Raw genomic sequence first — 17,114 nt, forward strand, 5'->3', positions numbered from 1 at the left:
ATATTCGACCTATTTCTATCCAACAAGCACTCGTGGGCGGAGCGCCGAACCGCCAAAGCCAATCAGAGCAAGGGCCGTGAGCAGATAGGCCACGTCTCCGCGTGCCTCATACACGTGAGCTGGAACAGCTATTGTACGCCGGGAGGCAACGTGCTGAAGCGTTCCTCTCGCCTGAAAAAACGGCACGCTCACGTTTTCAGTGGATTACAATTAAACTGGAAAAGCCACGCTGCAGTACCTGATTATTGCAGTAAGCTCAGTCCCTTCTTAAATAGAGATGGGCAGAGTTCTGAGCTAGTGAACCCAAAACGGTTATACTAAATGAGTTATTGGTGATAGGGTTGCATGGGAATACAGTTTGCTTTCTTTCATTTAACCTACAAGTTCAGGATAATGTAGGCTATATTTTTATTGCTGCGGCATAAACACCAGATAAAAGGTCATGGCGTTTGTACCTGTCAGACAAAACAAACGGCCTGTTCTCTTCGAAGTTTGGCACGAGGGTAGGTGTGTCTTATAAATAATAAGCGAGCACTGAGAGGTCTGCTAAAGCCGGGCCCCGCCCCCTCGCTCCCTTGTACCGTGAGGTGTGACGTCACGTGAACTGCCCGTGTCCGTTCCAGCTGAGAGAGAGAGAGAGAGGACACTATCGTACGTGGACGTCTCGCGGCCAAAACAGACCGAGAACCCGTGTGCCCGTGACTGGATCCACCGGATGCAAAAAAAAGTACAGACAGAGAAAGAGGAAACTACCCCTCCTCCTTCCACGACGGACAGCAAAGCGCGACAGCAGAGCAGAGAAACACCAATACAACTTGTCATCTGACCAACACAGCCACTGCCATCGTCGCTCTGTGTGTTTTTTCTCAATACACACTGTTTTCCTTAGGTTATTTTGTTTTGACAGATCGAGGTTTGCTTTGTAACTCTTTTTGAGGGTCTTCTTTTTGATTACCGGACCATTCGCAAGGGGATATCAAGTTCAATATTTAAGTTTTAATTGAGACATTTTCTTGTCCGTGCAGCAGTTTTCGGATTTCATTGTCGTTATCACGCTTTTGCTTTTTTTTTATTATGGACAATATCCTCACTCGGATGGTCTGACTGTCCCTCCCACACCGATCTTCTGAGAATCACAGCTTGATCTGTTGAACAGTTTTCATCATCTTCCAACTGCAATGGAATATTTCGATGAAAATATTTTCTCAAGGCAATAAGAAGCTCTACAAGTAAAAGGTAATTTGCACTTGTTTTTAACTTTTTAAATTATAATTAATCTGCGTCGTTAATACTGTCTTCATACTTGTAGTCACATTACAACGGTTGCTTTATTCTGCATGGACACTTCTCAAAACTCTCTCCCTCTACCCTCTCTACCCACTCCTCGTGCACACTCACGCACAGCCATCCAGCACACTTGTCCTATTGGTGGTTACTCCAGCCAGTTTACCACGCCCCTTCAAGTGCCCCAGGTGTCTTTCTGCGTCCCCGTCTGGTCCAGGATGTCCAGGCAGCTCTCCCAGCTTCCGACCCCCGACCTCCCAGCTGGCGCAAGCCCACAGTTTGGAAGTGGCAATCAGCCTGCAGGCTCTCTCACAGGGGGGCATCTCAACTCCATGACGGGTCTTAAATCGCTCCTGCAGCACCCCATGAAGGGAGACCAACGTTTAAAAAACCCATGTGATGCAAAAGGTGAGACTGTCTTAATACTGTGTCCCAGCGGTGTTTGTGTTGAATGCCTGGCACTAGCGCCTGACACTGCCTATCTTCATAATGTGCTTGAAAGAGAATTGATAAATCATTACTCATCTGATACACACTGCTGCTGGTAGTATAACATGCATTGCATTTTTCACATTTTATTTGACTGAATTTTACACAAAAGTCTGATGTACAACAGTACAGAGCCCACTCAGGATGACTTTTTCATGACCCCAATGAGAATTCACCTGGATTATAATCCCTGCCATGATTTCAAATTAGGATTCAGATAACAGTAAAAGAAAGCATGTTTTGGTTTAGCTCTAATAATGCGAAGGCATGCGTTCTGGTGGCCTGCTGAGACCAAAACGTGCCTTCAGCTATTGTATGATCTGGTTTAGGAGCTTATGTGTGTGTTATGACAACAAATTGGTTTCGGCTCTTGCTTAATATTGCAATCCAGCTACCATCTGGTCCATCTGTGAGTGTCCATGAGACATAGAATGTGTTTTTGGATAGACCTGCCACACTCTATTGGGTTTTGCATGAATATGGAGAGTTGCTTTTAGCATTCATTGATCAAAGGGCTAAATTATAACTTTTAAAAAAAACTGTCGGTGTTTGAACATTGTTGTGTGCTGAAAGCTCTTAAAGTCACACATCAAGGTTATTTTTCACCATTTTCATTCTGTACTAATGAGAATGCTTTTATCTCTGGCAGACAAAGAGAGACTAGACCTTGATGAGGACTCCATGTGCCCCCTGAAGAGTGCCAGTGGAGTAGGCAACACCAGTAATAATAACAGCTGTGGTGGAGGTAGCGGAGGAACCGGAGGAGGAAATTTCAACCAGTTCTTGGGGCCTCTCTTGTGGGATCGCACACTCCCGCCAGACGGCGGTCTCTTCCAGCTTCAGTACATGGACTTGGAAGAGTTTCTGACTGAAAATGGAATGGGCAGCATGCACAACAACAACAGCTCCAGTTCAGCCCAGATCCCCTCGCAGAGCTCACAGTCAGCTGTGCCCAACCAGAGCTCCCAGTGCCTACCACCTTCATCGCCACCTGGCTCCTCATCTTCGTCGCCCTCTTCTTCGTCCTCATCCCCATCGCTCATTGGCTTGGAGGTGGCTCAGCCGCAGAGCCTTTCAGGAGGGAGCGACTATCTGCATGGTGAGTTCACTTGCATCAAGGCCGTTTTGTTCTTAGCTGAATAGATGGACAGTTGAACCAGCGAGTAAAACAAAAGAGCAAGGACAGGTCACTCTTCAAGGTGTGTCCATATCAGCTCAAAACATAAATATCAAGGAAGAGGGTTTCGCACACTTTGCAGAGTTGTCGAGCTGAAAGGGACAAATAGTTCCCTGCAACTGATATGAGACAAGCAGGCCTTACACTTCCATTAAAGTTGAGATGCAATCAAGGTTATGTGGTGTGCTTATAATGTTCCCGCAGGCTTGTGATTCAGCACTTTAACCGTCCTTTGAGTTTATAAAAAATACCACAGTGACCAAGCATTTTCCTGTCCCTAGGGGCTGAAGTGAAGGCAGGAGGTACAGTCACATGGCTCTCAATGCAAAGTCAACTTGAGAGAGAAAAAGCCAGAGTCCGAAAATGGCTGTTCATTATGACTTAAAATCTAAGTTTTTTTTATTTTGTAGGAAAGACAGAAAGAGAGAAATTAAAGAGATACAGTATTTAAGAGAAAGATGGGCAATACAAGAAATAAGTTAAGCTATTTTGATGAGTCAACCCCACAGCGGAGAAGGTCTGGATTAGTTTGGGATGTGATCTATGGACTGCAGTGAGTGTACAACACAATCAGCATTCAGCCCCAGCCAATTACTAATGTGTAGCAGGGTCAAAACAGCACACATGGAAAGGGAGAGGGAGGGAGACGTGTGTAGAGTGTTTGCGGTTGCTTGTCTTAAATCTCTCCCCACTTCACAAGCCAAAGCCATGTGTGCGAGGCAGTACACGTGCCGAGGCTGAGAGTACTGGAGTGAGAGAACTAGAGGCAGGGCCAGCAGACATGTAGGCGGAGCTCACGAGGGGAGGGAGGGACACGGGGAGCAACAGGAAGAGTTTCCCTCAGCTGCTGGACTTCAAACAGAACATTTGGTCAACAATAAATTGCATTAAGTACACAGATATCCAGAGATTTTTACACTAGGGTGGGATGTTGATGGAGGACCTTTTTATTTAATGCTTTAGTGACAAAGTCACAGTTTATTTATGCATTTGTATTGCCCTATCAATTTATGTTATACTCCATGTATATAACATCTGATAATTACACAAAGAGTTTGAGATTCTAATTACAAAATATATTAAATTAAATTAAGCCTCAAAAGATCTTACAAGTGGAATATTCTTTACCATAAAACTTCACATCTCATTACGTGGCTAGGACGACGTTTAATTTTAGCGAATACCTGTCATTAACCTTCCCAAAACATGAAACGAGAGAAGTTGTATACTAATCTGCTGTGTTATAAAGGTGCCTGACTAACAGCTGCTTCATAAATAATGAATAGCGCAACACCCAACTATGTAGGATTAAATTATGTGCCTAATAATGCACACGGCCACAGTCATGCCTTCATGGAATGCTGTCTTACAAGTCCTGAAATGTGTCCAGTCACATTTTGGAACGTTTCTCCAAAAGTGACAGCCTCCTGTCCTATTGTAGGTTTAGAACATCCTCCAAGGCACCTGTTTGCCCGCAGTACCCACACCAAGATCCAGTGATGTTTAGACCCGCTGACTATGTATTGTGGGACACGCTTGACTTCAATTTGGTGTCTGTGAAAGCACTCTTTCATTTGTTTTTTGCTGTGTTATGGAGGCATTGTCAGTGTGCAACATGGGAACGTCAGGATGGAACCATTTGCACCTTAGGTACACCAAGGGTACACACTCATACAGCCATTACTCAAGTTATAGGTGCTAACTAACTATCTTTTTTTTTTTTTTTTTACCATTCCACTACTTTCTGTACAATTAATATTGTTCTTCCAATTCTTCCATAAAAGTGTTTCCACATATTAAGTCTGCATTAATGACAGCTCTGTGAACCTTCAGGTTTTGATTGTGCTTTGAGATACAGAAACAGTTTAGGGGAGTTTTCTACTTGTATATGGACGAAAAGTCAGTGAAGTGAGGTGCATTGGTTCTTAAAGGGGGTGGGGTGATCTATAGCCCTATACTGGCCCCACTTAAAGAAACTTGTTTTAAGGGGAGGGGTAGAGAAGGTTACATAACAATTCCACTTTTAGATTTACCTATTGGTGTTAAGTAACAAGAACACCCAGTAAAACACAAAATGAGTGATTCATAATAACAATATTTATTATGGCTATCCATCATTGACACTTCACAGGAACGTTATAATATAAGTCTTGTATAGTGATTCTTTGAGCTAATGTAGTATGCAGTACTTGATGTAAAAGACTGGGTTAATCTGTCCAAAAGCATATTATGCAAAAACCAGAGCTTTGCATTCATGAGTATTTCTTATGTCAACATACTGTAGCTACATTATATTTATGTATCTGCATGCTATAGATGTAAGTATCATGATTTGTAATTGTACATATTCTGCGTGGATTTATTCATAGAATATTCTTTAAAGGTTACCTCGTCCCTGAAAACCTTAGTGTCTATATGAAAGCTCACAGAATAACCTCCACAGATCTGTGGAATCATTTAAAGCCAAAGGAATGTTTGTTGTTGACAACAAAAAAGTAGCTCTCTGCTTCCATCTGGTGGCTGTCATGATGTATACTGCATGTGTTGGTATGATGTCTCAATATAACCAATTTCAAGATGTTCAGGGCAAAGTCTGTTAAACACTTTGTTCTTTCTTCTTATTCCAGGGAGTCAGACGAGTATGAACGATTCCTGTGAGTCACCGTGTTCCTCCACCTCGTCCTCCTGTCCACCTCTGATGACCCCCGAGGGCAGCGGGCCAGATGGGGCTGGCATGTTTGACATGGACTCTTCAGACATGTCCAGCTCCTCTGGCCAGCAGAACTATGACCCCAGGCATTCCTTCAGCGAAGACGAGCTCAAGCCTCAGCCTATGATCAAGAAGGCCCGCAAGATCCTGGTGCCTGACAACATGAAGGTGAGCTGCGCTAAGGTACTGCAACAATGGAACTACTCTGATAAATGGCATGCAATTTGCACCTGGAGGGGAAATGTCAGGCCATGGTTAGGTCATTCAACGGGACATAAATCAATTGCTTACAACTGATACGTTTTAACAGAGAATCTTTGACATTTTTACTTTTATAATTACTTAAACTACATCTACTTATTATAGCTTTAACTCTGATATACCCGATACTAAAGTAAGGCGATAGGCACACATTTCACACACGGATTGATCATAGGAGAGCAGAAATAACTTACTTGAGTAAGCCTTTTTAGAACCTTTGAAAATAAAAGTTAAGGACAGTACAGTGACAAACACAAGATCATTTACAAAACAAATAAAAAAATAAAAAAAAAAGTTAAAAGTTGGGTGAGATAATTAATGTGTACTATTTTTGTCTGTTCTCTCTTAGGATGATAAGTACTGGTCCAGGAGGTATAAAAACAATGAAGCAGCAAAGCGCTCCCGAGACGCTCGCCGTCTCAAGGAGAACCAAATAACCGTGCGTGCCGCCTACCTTGAAAGAGAGAACGCCGCTCTACGACAGGAAGTGGCTGAGATACGGAAAGAACTTGGCCGCTGTCGTAACATCCTTAATAAATATGAGAATCGTCTCGCTGACCAGTGATGAAGGCGTGAAAAAAAAGTAAAATCAGAAAAAGGAGGATTGAAAGCTGGATCCGATTTAAGACTCTGAACATTGTCGTAATGATGGACAGAATTGGGTCAAGAAAAATGGGGATGATGTGGAAGCTGATGATTTTGATGATGAATGTATAAGACAAGGAGAAGGTCTGTGTATTGAAGCTCAGGTGTCTTGTTTTGTTGAGGTGTCAGCTCTTAAAAGTGATAGATGGCAAGAATAATTTAACAGATGAAAGATGTGACTTTTAAGAGTTTTGTTATTGGAGAATTGTATATTTTTATAATACTTAAGAATTGTAGGGAGAGCAAATTTGGAGAATAATTTTGTATATTTTCTACATGACGGGGGACAGAGACGTGGCAAAGCTATGGTAAATATCTTTCTATTATAAATGAGTCAGGAGATGTTTAACAGGTTTTCAGTCATTGATGGGTATTTTTTTCCGACTTGATTACAATAGTCAGGATGCAGCAGCAGGGTCGAGGAAGCATGTACCATGTGTAATATAGAGAGCAAAAATAATCTTATAATCGTATAGTTCAACATTTCTGTGGATTTTACTCAAGCACTTCATTTTTCTTCCTGTTATTTTTCTATCACTGGGAATGGGCATGCTAGAGAGAGACAAAATGAGAGACACCATGTAAACAGTCCAGCACTATCTTCAACACTTGTCTTGATCAGTCTTGTGTGTTCTTTTTTTAATAGAACAACTTTGTCCTTTTTGATCGACTTGAGTTACCCAGCAATATTAGTTCTTTGTACTTTTAGCTTAACGTTTTGAGATTGGTACACCTTTCTCTAGCCCACACTTGTATCTTTGATGCTATAACTTATCCTTTATCCCAGTGGAGTAATTTTTTTCTGCCCAGGTGTTTTCGTATCTTTACCTTAGTTGGCTGTTGTGACGACCTGGGTATTTCTGCTCCTCTTGATCCTCTCTTTTGACTTTTTGGGACATTTCTCTTACTCTGTTTTCTATATCCAACTGCTCTATTACTGTCTGCTCTCACTTACAGCCAATCCCCTCACAGTTATGTGCAAACTCTTCCCATGACATCCTGTGTCTCTCTTGTACCATGGCGGTGCATAGAGTAGAGTTTAAAATATCAGTGTTGTAAACTTATGCTGAAATAGTTATCATTCTTCCCAGTTAAACGCACATCGTTACTTTATTGTACTTCATGAACACACTTTAATTAGCATTAATAATGGGGGGGGGAGAAATGTTGTGTATATTGGATATGTCTTTACCATATTTTTGTGTTTGATGTACAGTATTCCAGGACATGGGTCGAATAACCCCATTGAGTGGAATGGTGTTAATTTCTCAGATTTCTGGGAGAAATAAAAGCCAAAATTTCCTATATTGATCCACAAAGCTTGTTGCTATTTAGTGCTTTTTTCAATACTGCTCCTTCCTTACTGTTTACTCCTGTTATTACTTTATACTGTATCTATAAACTTCTCTGTCCCAACACCACCTACACAGGGGCAAGGTACACTCCTGGGGGAGGGATGACTAGTAGTAATAGTGTGATTTTAATCCCCACCATGATGAATAGTTACCATAACTGCTATTATTATTGTTATGATTATGATTATGATGATAATCCCTCTTGTCGTTGCTGTTCTTTATAATTAAAATGATTTTCTTTCTTTGGACAAACATGATCTGTTGCACCTTCAAACATCTTTGAACTTCAGTGTTCCTCAGAAAGACTATTCAAATGGAGGAAAACCCTCACTGTCTGCTGTTTGCATCCTCTCTCAGACGTCCAGACATTACGCACTTCTGCTGCGGACACTTCTGCCACTTTGGTTTCTGTGACCATGGATTTGAACAACTGTGGTCCAATAACTTGAATGGGATGTTCATGCAGACTAACTTTCATGATGACCCCTTCTGTTCCCCAGCGGTGTATGGACTATGCACACTACCAATATGCTCCTGGTTGGCTTTTTTCAGCCTTAGTCACCTCAGTCAGTGATTGTTTGCTCTCCCAAACAAGATTTAGCCTCTAATATCCCCACATATGTGGTTGATGAATCTTTTAGTGACTCTAATTGAACTACAACTGCCCTGCTGCGTCAGTGGTATCCACGGTGCCCAGCCCACTCAGTGCTGGTTGTTTGGATGTAGTCGAGATTCTTTCCAAAAACACCAATAAAAGATTGTTCTCATTCACTTCTGCTTTGTGTATTTCCTCAGGTGTTTCATCTAATTTTTTTTAGTATGTTTGTGTGCTTGCATCTTTGAATTAAAGCCCAGTTTTGACCAAGAGAAGGGGTCACCCTTCTGGAGGAATACTTTATTCACTTAATTCTGATAACCGGACAATGATATGAAATTAAATGTACTCAGACTGCTTGTTTTGATATCCTCCCTGCCTGTTTGTTTACATTTTGTGCATTCCTTTATTAGGAAAAGCTGTCCAAATATGCATTCTTGCCCAACAAAGGCAATTCAGAGAATGTTCTATTAAGTTAAGTGTGTGTGTGTGGAAATAACAGCCATGTGTGTGTGTCATCCCCTTAATCTGCTGTCTCAACAGAAATGGGTGAAAGGTCCCTCAGAGTGGAATTTTCCCCAAATCTCTCGCTCTCAACACAAACCAGATGTCTGCTCCTGGGGTGTGCCCCCCTCTCTCTCTCTCTCTCTCCCTCCCTGACTCCCACCCACCCTGAGCCCCCACCCTTTGTTCCCCCTTTCCTTAAAAATGTGCTGTCTGTGCGTCCCTCCCTCATATCGACTGTGGCCCGACTTCAAGGATGGACTGTGCTGCACTGCTGCTGCTGTCCCTGTGGGCTCTGACTGGAACGGTGTCCCTGCAGGATCCAGGTAAGCTCTCTGAAGCCATTCATCACTCACACCTGGGGGAGTGCTAAACCCTGCATACAAATACCCATTGTGTATGCAGGGTTTAGCACTGTAACTTGTGTGAGTTGGAATATGACTAAATACTGGGAGTAACTGAGGAAAAGCCATACATTTTTATCATAAAGAGGATCATGTAACCAGGACTTTCTACCAAGTCTGTTGCACACATTATTACCATTAATACTTTGGAATGCAATGGACTGACTCAGGCTCAGACTGTGCAACATGTGTGTGTGTGTGTGTGTGTGTGTGTGTGTGTGTGTATTTTGGATGGTTGATAAGTGCACCGCATTCTGATTTTCTACCATCCCAGTCATAACACATGCATGTACTGTACATCATGTATCCATGCTGTTCTGGGGTGATCATGTGTGCATTAGTGCAGCGCATGTGCTGTGGGCAGAGGAGTCCTTTGTGACTCCCCCTTCCCCTACGCTCAAATGTTCTGGAATGTTTAAAATACTTGTATGACCCGCTTCATGATGTGATGGAATACATATGGAGAAGTTAGGGGAAATTATATACTTTACAATGCACAACCTGGGTGGCAAATGCTTGCCCGACCACCCACACTGAATTTACTTTCCTTCTAACAGTCAGCAAAGCAGTATTGGCAAACAAAATCTCAGTTACGGCCCCTAACATTTGCTTGTTTTTTACAACTGGGAGAAGCAAACAAAGGGACAATTGATGTGAAGGTGTGATTGTGTGTGTGTGTGTGTGGTATCACAACAGGGTCATGCCCGGAGAGACTTCTGGGAGAGGAGAGGAGTAGGACGTGTCCTAGGCCCTGCAAATCTGACAAAGACTGTGGCAACAAGCGCCAGTGTCTGTGTGACGGCCAGTGTGGTCTCAGCTGTGTGGCTCCAGGTAACTTGCATGTGTTTCCCTAGTTGTCACTGTGAGCACCACTGTGGGCTCAGTCGTTAAAAATGTTTGTGTGTACGCAGCTGTGCCTGCGCACATCAATGTGTTTTTCCTGGAAAATAGATTTAAATGCACAGATCTTGACTCAAAATGTGTCCTATGTGAGTGCTGAGCACATGCTCTTTTTATGCTTTCGCATTTTAAAAGGGAGCATTGTGCATGAATCCAGTCTAGTTACACAGCCTCATTGGTGCCATTTTTAAATGGTTTAGTGCTAATAGTTCTATTGGTCATCCAAGAGGAACAATTCCACACCTTCTGAATATTGTTTTGATCCCTCGCCTCATCTCCTCTCTCCTCCCTGTGGATCATCTCTTTTCCCCTTCAGGCCGAACTTGTCCCTGGCCTGTTCCCAACAGTGAAAACTCAGTGGCTCGCCTCCTCTCTCCCACTCACTCCTTCTCTGCCCTGCTTGAAGTGCACTGCAAGCCAGGATTCAAGTTGCCCAGTGGCTTGGATGCCACTATTCGCCGTTGTCAAGGTGACCGACAGTGGAGCGGGGATGAGCCCATCTGCACAGGTGGGTTTGAGTTCAACATGAAAATGCTCATCCTTGCTTCATTCCAGGTTGCTTTATAATGAGCAAATCATACCCAGGGTGATGCACATCTGGCAGAAAACTGCTCTGTAATATTGTCTCATTAATACGAGCACTGGGAACATTGAATGTCTACAGATCCTGTGTTGTGTTTTTTAAGGTCAAAGATGTGCTCAAGGATTAAATGTAGCTTTTTACTGAGTGTTTCCCTTGGTGTAAGAATGTCAGTCAAATAGACAGAGAGAGAGAGAGAGAGAGAGAGAAAGAGAGAAAGAGAGAAAGAGAGAGAGAGAGAACGAGGGGACTGAAGTCCCTCTATGTTGGTGGCGATTGAGACATTGTGCAACTGGGACCTATTCTCCTCATCACCATAGCAACCAGAGCTTGAGTTGTTCATATGGGTTGTCGAACTGAATTCACTGTTCAACAGTTGATAAGAGAAGAGGAGGCTGAACGCATGCACATGAGGTGTGTGTGTGTGTGTGTGTGTGTTTGTTGTTTATGTGCAGCACAGCACAGAAACCTGTTAATTACTATATTCTTGTGTTATATATGTAAATGTTTTGGGCTGTAAGCAATATTGTAGTGGCTTGCATTATGTGATCTACTCATGGACATAATGTCTGCTTTGTTACTCTTTGCTGCTATTGAAGGGAGACACCATTCTGAATATACTTATATAGTATACTGCATGAAGCAATACAATGCAACAAAAACCCAAGTGATGGCCTAAAATGAGAAACAAGATGAATCAAAACTTCTTTAATAAAGGTTTCAAGGAAAATTTGGAACTATTAATTCACTATGAGCTTTACTCACGTTGTGCCTAACCTCATGTGTGCTGGAGGGCTTCTAATATCTCTTTATCGACCTGAAACTGACATGTGACCAGGTTGGCTTATAGAGTGCACCAACGTAGGCAACAGGGGCCCAGCAAAGAGCTGCACAATGATTTAAAGAAGAGTATCTGAAGACAAACACTACAAGTTACTTGACAACATAATAATAATAATAATCTTGCAGACATTGCAGTTTCTCGGTTTAAACATGCAATACCACTGTGGCTGCCCAGCGGTACATGATGTAATCCCATAAATACTTCTTATTATCTCAACATATCCCATCATCATCATAGAGCACCTGAACATTTGGTCTTTGCTTATTGCTTATGTCATTCTGACATCTCTGATAGATAAATAAAAAAAGAGCCATCTCTAAAGGTTAATCACACACCTTAAACTACCGTTAACATGCTTTCTTAGGAATCTTCAAACCCCGCTGGGTCACCCTCCAGATTTTTCTATATTCTCTAAGATGTGAAATAAGATTCTCTGCTCTCTCGTAGAGACTGCTGAGAGACAGGCAGAAGGTAGGTGGGTTTTGAATGTGTGAGAGCGTTTGTATTGAGTGTCCTTTGCATGTGTGTTGCAGTGTGAGTCGAGCTCCTTCATGCCCATTGAGAGGCAGTGGGCGGCAGATCACTGTCAAAGTGGCACCGAGCTGCATGCACACAGTGTGAGTGTGCGCGAGTGTGAATATGCTCTGTTCTGTGTGTGTGTTTGTGTGTGTGTTTGTGTGTGTGTGTGTGTGTGTGCGTGTGTGGGCGACAGATCACAGTCAGGAGAGTAGGAGAGCTCTCTTGCTCATGCTGCTGCAGGCTTTTCTGTTCTCCTCTTCTCTGCTCTCTTCTCTCATCCTCTTTTCCTCTCATCCCTTTCTCCTCTCATCCTCTTCCATCTGAGGCCGCTGATAAGGTCTCCCTCTACAATGGGAGCCAAGGACAACCATGCAGCTCAAGGCTGTTCAGTTTGTGGTGTGCTTGTGTGTTTGTGCAGCCTATGCATCTGTGTGAGAAGGACCTCTGCGTTTATGGTCTCAGTGAGATTTCTTTGTATTTAATATTGTGGATAAATAAAACAGTGCTATGTTAAAAAGATACGTTTGATGTACCTGCTTGATTGGAGTTTGGTTCTGCAGGCTGTGTGGGTGGCAGGCAGCATCAGTGCCATGCAGAATAAAGGTATGTGAAAACCAAGCTCGGCTTCGAGCTGTCATCAGCAGCCAAACAACTCTCCCTCTTCCATAGGTTGTTATACGTTCGTATATCAACGTTTCTCAGTTTTATAGACCTAAGACAGCCCTCAGGCAACAGCTGTCTCTACCCTTCAAAGCCGCGTTTAAGCTCCCAATCCGCGCGCTTGATGGAGCCCGGGTCGCTCCAGCCTTTCTCCAAGCACACTCTTGATATTTATATTTCCACGAGTGTGAGACACTCAAACTTCCAGGGATGAACAGTGCCAGGTGTTATACAATCACAGATATAGCTGTGAGCTCAGAGAGCTGTGCGGCTGTGTTTCACCTGCTAGTCGAACTTTGATTTATTACCTAAGAGAGGCTTTTTTAAACCTAAATAGAACAAGACACTGTGTGAAACGCCTCTGTGGATCACAAAATGAATAACCCTGGTTAATACAAGTCAAATGAGGAAAAGTTCCTTCCTTTAGGTTTGTCTTTCTCTTCTTTCATGTTCTTTCACAATTATTCCTCTGTTCTCCTTGCTGATGGCTGTTACTTTTAAAATCACCTCCACATCCATCAGCTACACACAGATGAATGTGTTTTCTGTGATCTTGTTGGCATGTGTTTAGTTCTTTGCACAAAGAGTATTTACTGAGCAGCTCACAAATCACTGTCATTATAGGACAGTGGTGGAAGCTGTGTTCAGATGATTCATTGGTTAAAGTACAATAGAGGATGCTATAGCTGGGGTATTAACCACAAAATGTACTTAAGAAATCAAATGTTAATGTATTTATTATGCAGAAAAATGGCCCATGACAGTGTTATATTATTTTTTAGGCCTACTTTACTTTAAGCCCCCCTATTTAGCATTTATAAGCAGTATATACACTATAAATTAATAATTTATAACACACTATAATGAAGTAATAAGATGCTATAAGTCTCTACAACTATAACTCACATATACAGTTTTAATCTGCTAAGTGACAAGTAATTATGTGGAGTCAAAATTACAATATTTGCATCTGAACTGTACAAGAAGGGAGAAAAATGTAGAGGTATGGAAATACTCAAGTTAAGTATAACCAATTCAAAATATATACTTAAAGTAAATAAACTGCTATGTGGGGAGATGCAATTTCTCCGTTGAGGAAATGGCTTGAAAGTAAGTGAAGATTGGTCTGACGCTTAAGTTCTTCTTGCTTTCATGCAGGACCCTTACTTGAGTAGGAGTGCGGTTTCGCTTTTCTTTTACCTTAATAAGAACCTGACAGTATAAGACTCTAACCCTCTCTTTCTTCCTTGTCCTCCAGAGGGTCAGTCAGAGGCTCAGTCACCCGAACCTCCCACTGTCCAAACCTGCCCTCTGCCTGAAGAAGTCATCCACACTTTCAGCATCCAAGGCAACGCTGAAGTAGGAACCTCCATCCACTACAGTTGCCAGTCTGGGTGAGAGAGGGGGGGAGGAAGGGAGGCTAGAGGGGAGTTTAAGGTTGAGACAGCGTAGGCAGAGGCAAAGAGAACCTGAAATTATGCAGAAAGGTAGAAATGGAGGATGTGAGAAGACAGGGAAGGAGTGAAAAGAAGAGGGAGGGATGGAAGGAAGGCTTGATTACAGGAGAGGTGTTGGGGAAACAACGGATGATGATGAGCAATGAATGGCAGGGAATTCATTTTGATCTCCCAGCTGAGCCTCTCTCCATTGAGCTAACTAGGTCATTACAGTCTAATCTTGTATTGACTCTCCTTTTTATACACTGACTCATCCACATGATAAGATGCGCCTTAGTGAATGTGTCAGCCTGAACTGTGCACACAAAATCCAGACACTCTGAAAGAGAGACAGGGTGGAAAAAAGGAATAATTTACACTTTTTAGAAAAGATCTCCTCAGCTGTCAATATTGTACATGTCACGCCACCATCTGTCTCCATCACTCTTCCTTCTCTCCTGCAGGGCGGACATGGTGGGGAGCAGTGAAAATTTCTGTCAGGAGAACCAGACCTGGCAGTACCCTCATCCCATCTGTAAAAGTAAGTGGGCGGTATAGTACTGTATCCTGCAAATGGCACATGGTGTATTTGCTTTACAGGCAGTGTAACCTAATGCAGTTCAGGTAAACAGCAGAATGGACCGAGAGACTATGTTCTAATTTGGCCTGGATTAACATTTATCTGTTGCATGCAAGTGCTAATGTGTGTGTGCGGATATGCAACAATAAAGAGTGAATCAAAGAAGGAGAAAGACAGAAATACTCAAGTCCCTTCATGTGTTATCTTTAGAGCTCAGCTGCTCTGTCTCGCAGTGCTTTTCTGCCATCCTGTGGCCAAACCTGGTCATGCGTGGTGCATTCCACAGTGGGGCATAGGAAATCATTACAGGAAGCTTCTTGCAAGATAAGGAAAAAAAGGGGACAGGTATTGTTGAAGTTGCAAGCAGATAAAGGGCAGAGAAAGGTATCAGGAGAGCAGCTAATACATAAATACTAGGCAACAATGTATCTGTTCTTTTTTGGGAGAAATGTGGTTACTATGTTTCAAAGATGATTGGATTTCCTGAATAAACAGATAATCTTCCACTCTCGTAGGGGTGTACTGCCAGCCTCCCCAGGAGGTGGAGCAGGGCTATGTGGTAGCTGTCCAGAAGACTGAATATGAAGTTGACTTTGACATCCACTACCTCTGTAAAAAGAACTTCCTGCTAGATGGACCCCAGAAGGTCACCTGCTTGTCCAACGGCAGCTGGAGTGCATCTACCCCGTACTGCAGAGGTAAGGGGATTTTTTTTAATGGCCACTGCAGAAAAAAATGGCACAAGTTTAAATACATTAAATAAGGATGTATTTAAGCTTACATCATACAATTACATTCATAATCAGTCATAGATACTTACAAACTAAGCAGCTTGTTGTATTGGGACGTTATATTCTTTTAATTCTATGTTATTCCACACAGCTCGCTGTCTCCTCCCTGCTGTGAGAAGCCGTGTTGTGATTGGTGGAAAGAAAAGCTGGCCTTTGGATGTTACAGATGCAATGGTTCCTCACGGTGAAAATGTATCGTTCTACTGCAAACATCCTCGCAAGCAGTGCAGCTTCACTGCATCTCAGACCTGCTTTGACGGAGAGCTGCAGCCACCGGCCTGCTACCTTGGTAAACCTCAATCCCCCCATCCTCCCTTGTACAGGCCATTCTTTTCCTATTTGTATCTGTTGCAGCATCTTAGTCAAAGTAGTTGGACACCTTTGTGAGATCCATGCATCTTCTCTTTATTTTCCAGAGCCCACATGGTTGCAGTTTAAACTCTTCCCCCACCGGCTGGTCTCAGAGATCGAAGCGTGCGAGACTGGTGATATAGAATGACGACCTGCACGTCTGACCCCTCGACCCACCATACACCATACACCACAATACGAACATGCACTCCTGACACATACCTGCACCTCTCATAATAGGTCTATGATTTAAACCCATCGCCCAGTGAAGTCCCTCTCTGTTTTGCAGCTTTGCTTCAACTATCTAGGCTATGATGACGGTCTGTTAGATGCTGAAATATTTTCTGCTGCCTTGAAGGCTAAGCCATTTCTCCTGTGCTTTTAACATTGTGGGTATTTGTGGAACACTGCTCATGCATGGCCTCCGTCACTCTCTCCTGCGTCTTATCAAATTGCAGGCAAAATTATAATCTGCAAACCCATCAAGCATTACTTTGATCGTCCTCCAGCTTAAGCCAATTCATACTGTTAGAAGCAAACCCATTGGCCTTCATGGTGATGTAAATATGATGCATTTAACATGCTACATCAGTTATGCTTGTGATCATACCTTCATGTAGCCCAATTTATAATGGTTCGACTCTGTGATATCTCACTGTGTGATCCTTCTTCCCTCTGTTGAGTGTGACGCATCAAGTCTTGAGGCTTGTAAGTGATAATGATTTGAAATAAAAGAGATAAAAAAAAATGTGGCTTCCTTTTTTATGACACACAGTTATTAATGTGTGAGTTCAAGTCCATTCTATTGCATCCTATTCCATCCTCTTTATCTATCCTTTCTCTTGCTCTGTACCCCGTGTCTGTGACTCCGAGGCGCAAACTCTGAGGCTGCAGGTTCTACATTATACTCATAGGCTGAACATGGCTACTGGTCGGACCCGGTAGGCTGCGACACCATAGCAACTCCCCTTGACCCCTCCCTCCCTCGGCATTCGCAGCATCACCCTTTTACACTGCACAGTCATATTT

At 42.8% G+C, this 17,114-nt stretch overlaps 2 protein-coding genes across 3 annotated transcripts; both read left to right on the forward strand.

Annotated features, from left to right (window-relative positions):
- The first annotated feature begins 586 nt into the window (after nt 1–586).
- Nucleotides 587–8,683, forward strand: dbpb (D site albumin promoter binding protein b). Of its 2 annotated transcripts, none has more exons than XM_080038885.1 (5): nt 587–1,236; nt 1,405–1,692; nt 2,423–2,872; nt 5,578–5,843; nt 6,271–8,683. In XM_080038885.1, the coding sequence occupies exons 2-5, from the start codon at nt 1,503–1,505 to the stop codon at nt 6,484–6,486; spliced, it is 1,122 nt and encodes a 373-aa protein (XP_079895011.1). In that variant the 5' UTR covers nt 587–1,236; nt 1,405–1,502; the 3' UTR covers nt 6,487–8,683. The 2 variants fall into 2 exon arrangements, with proteins under 2 accessions (XP_079895011.1, XP_079895012.1); XM_080038886.1 differs by having other exon boundaries at nt 591–1,236; nt 5,578–5,828.
- A 551-nt stretch (nt 8,684–9,234) lies between these two features.
- ntd5 (ntl-dependent gene 5) lies at nt 9,235–16,822 on the forward strand. Its single transcript, XM_080040055.1, has 8 exons — nt 9,235–9,346; nt 10,121–10,255; nt 10,641–10,832; nt 14,186–14,321; nt 14,828–14,904; nt 15,459–15,641; nt 15,826–16,023; nt 16,151–16,822. Exons 1-8 carry the CDS (start codon nt 9,277–9,279, stop codon nt 16,231–16,233), a joined length of 1,074 nt encoding a protein of 357 aa, XP_079896181.1. The 5' UTR covers nt 9,235–9,276; the 3' UTR covers nt 16,234–16,822.
- The last annotated feature ends 292 nt before the right edge of the window (nt 16,823–17,114 follow it).

The sequence above is a fragment of the Ammodytes marinus genome, assembly GCF_949987685.1.
Source record: "Ammodytes marinus genome assembly, chromosome: 13".
In the NCBI taxonomy this organism is placed as follows: domain Eukaryota; kingdom Metazoa; phylum Chordata; class Actinopteri; order Uranoscopiformes; family Ammodytidae; genus Ammodytes; species Ammodytes marinus.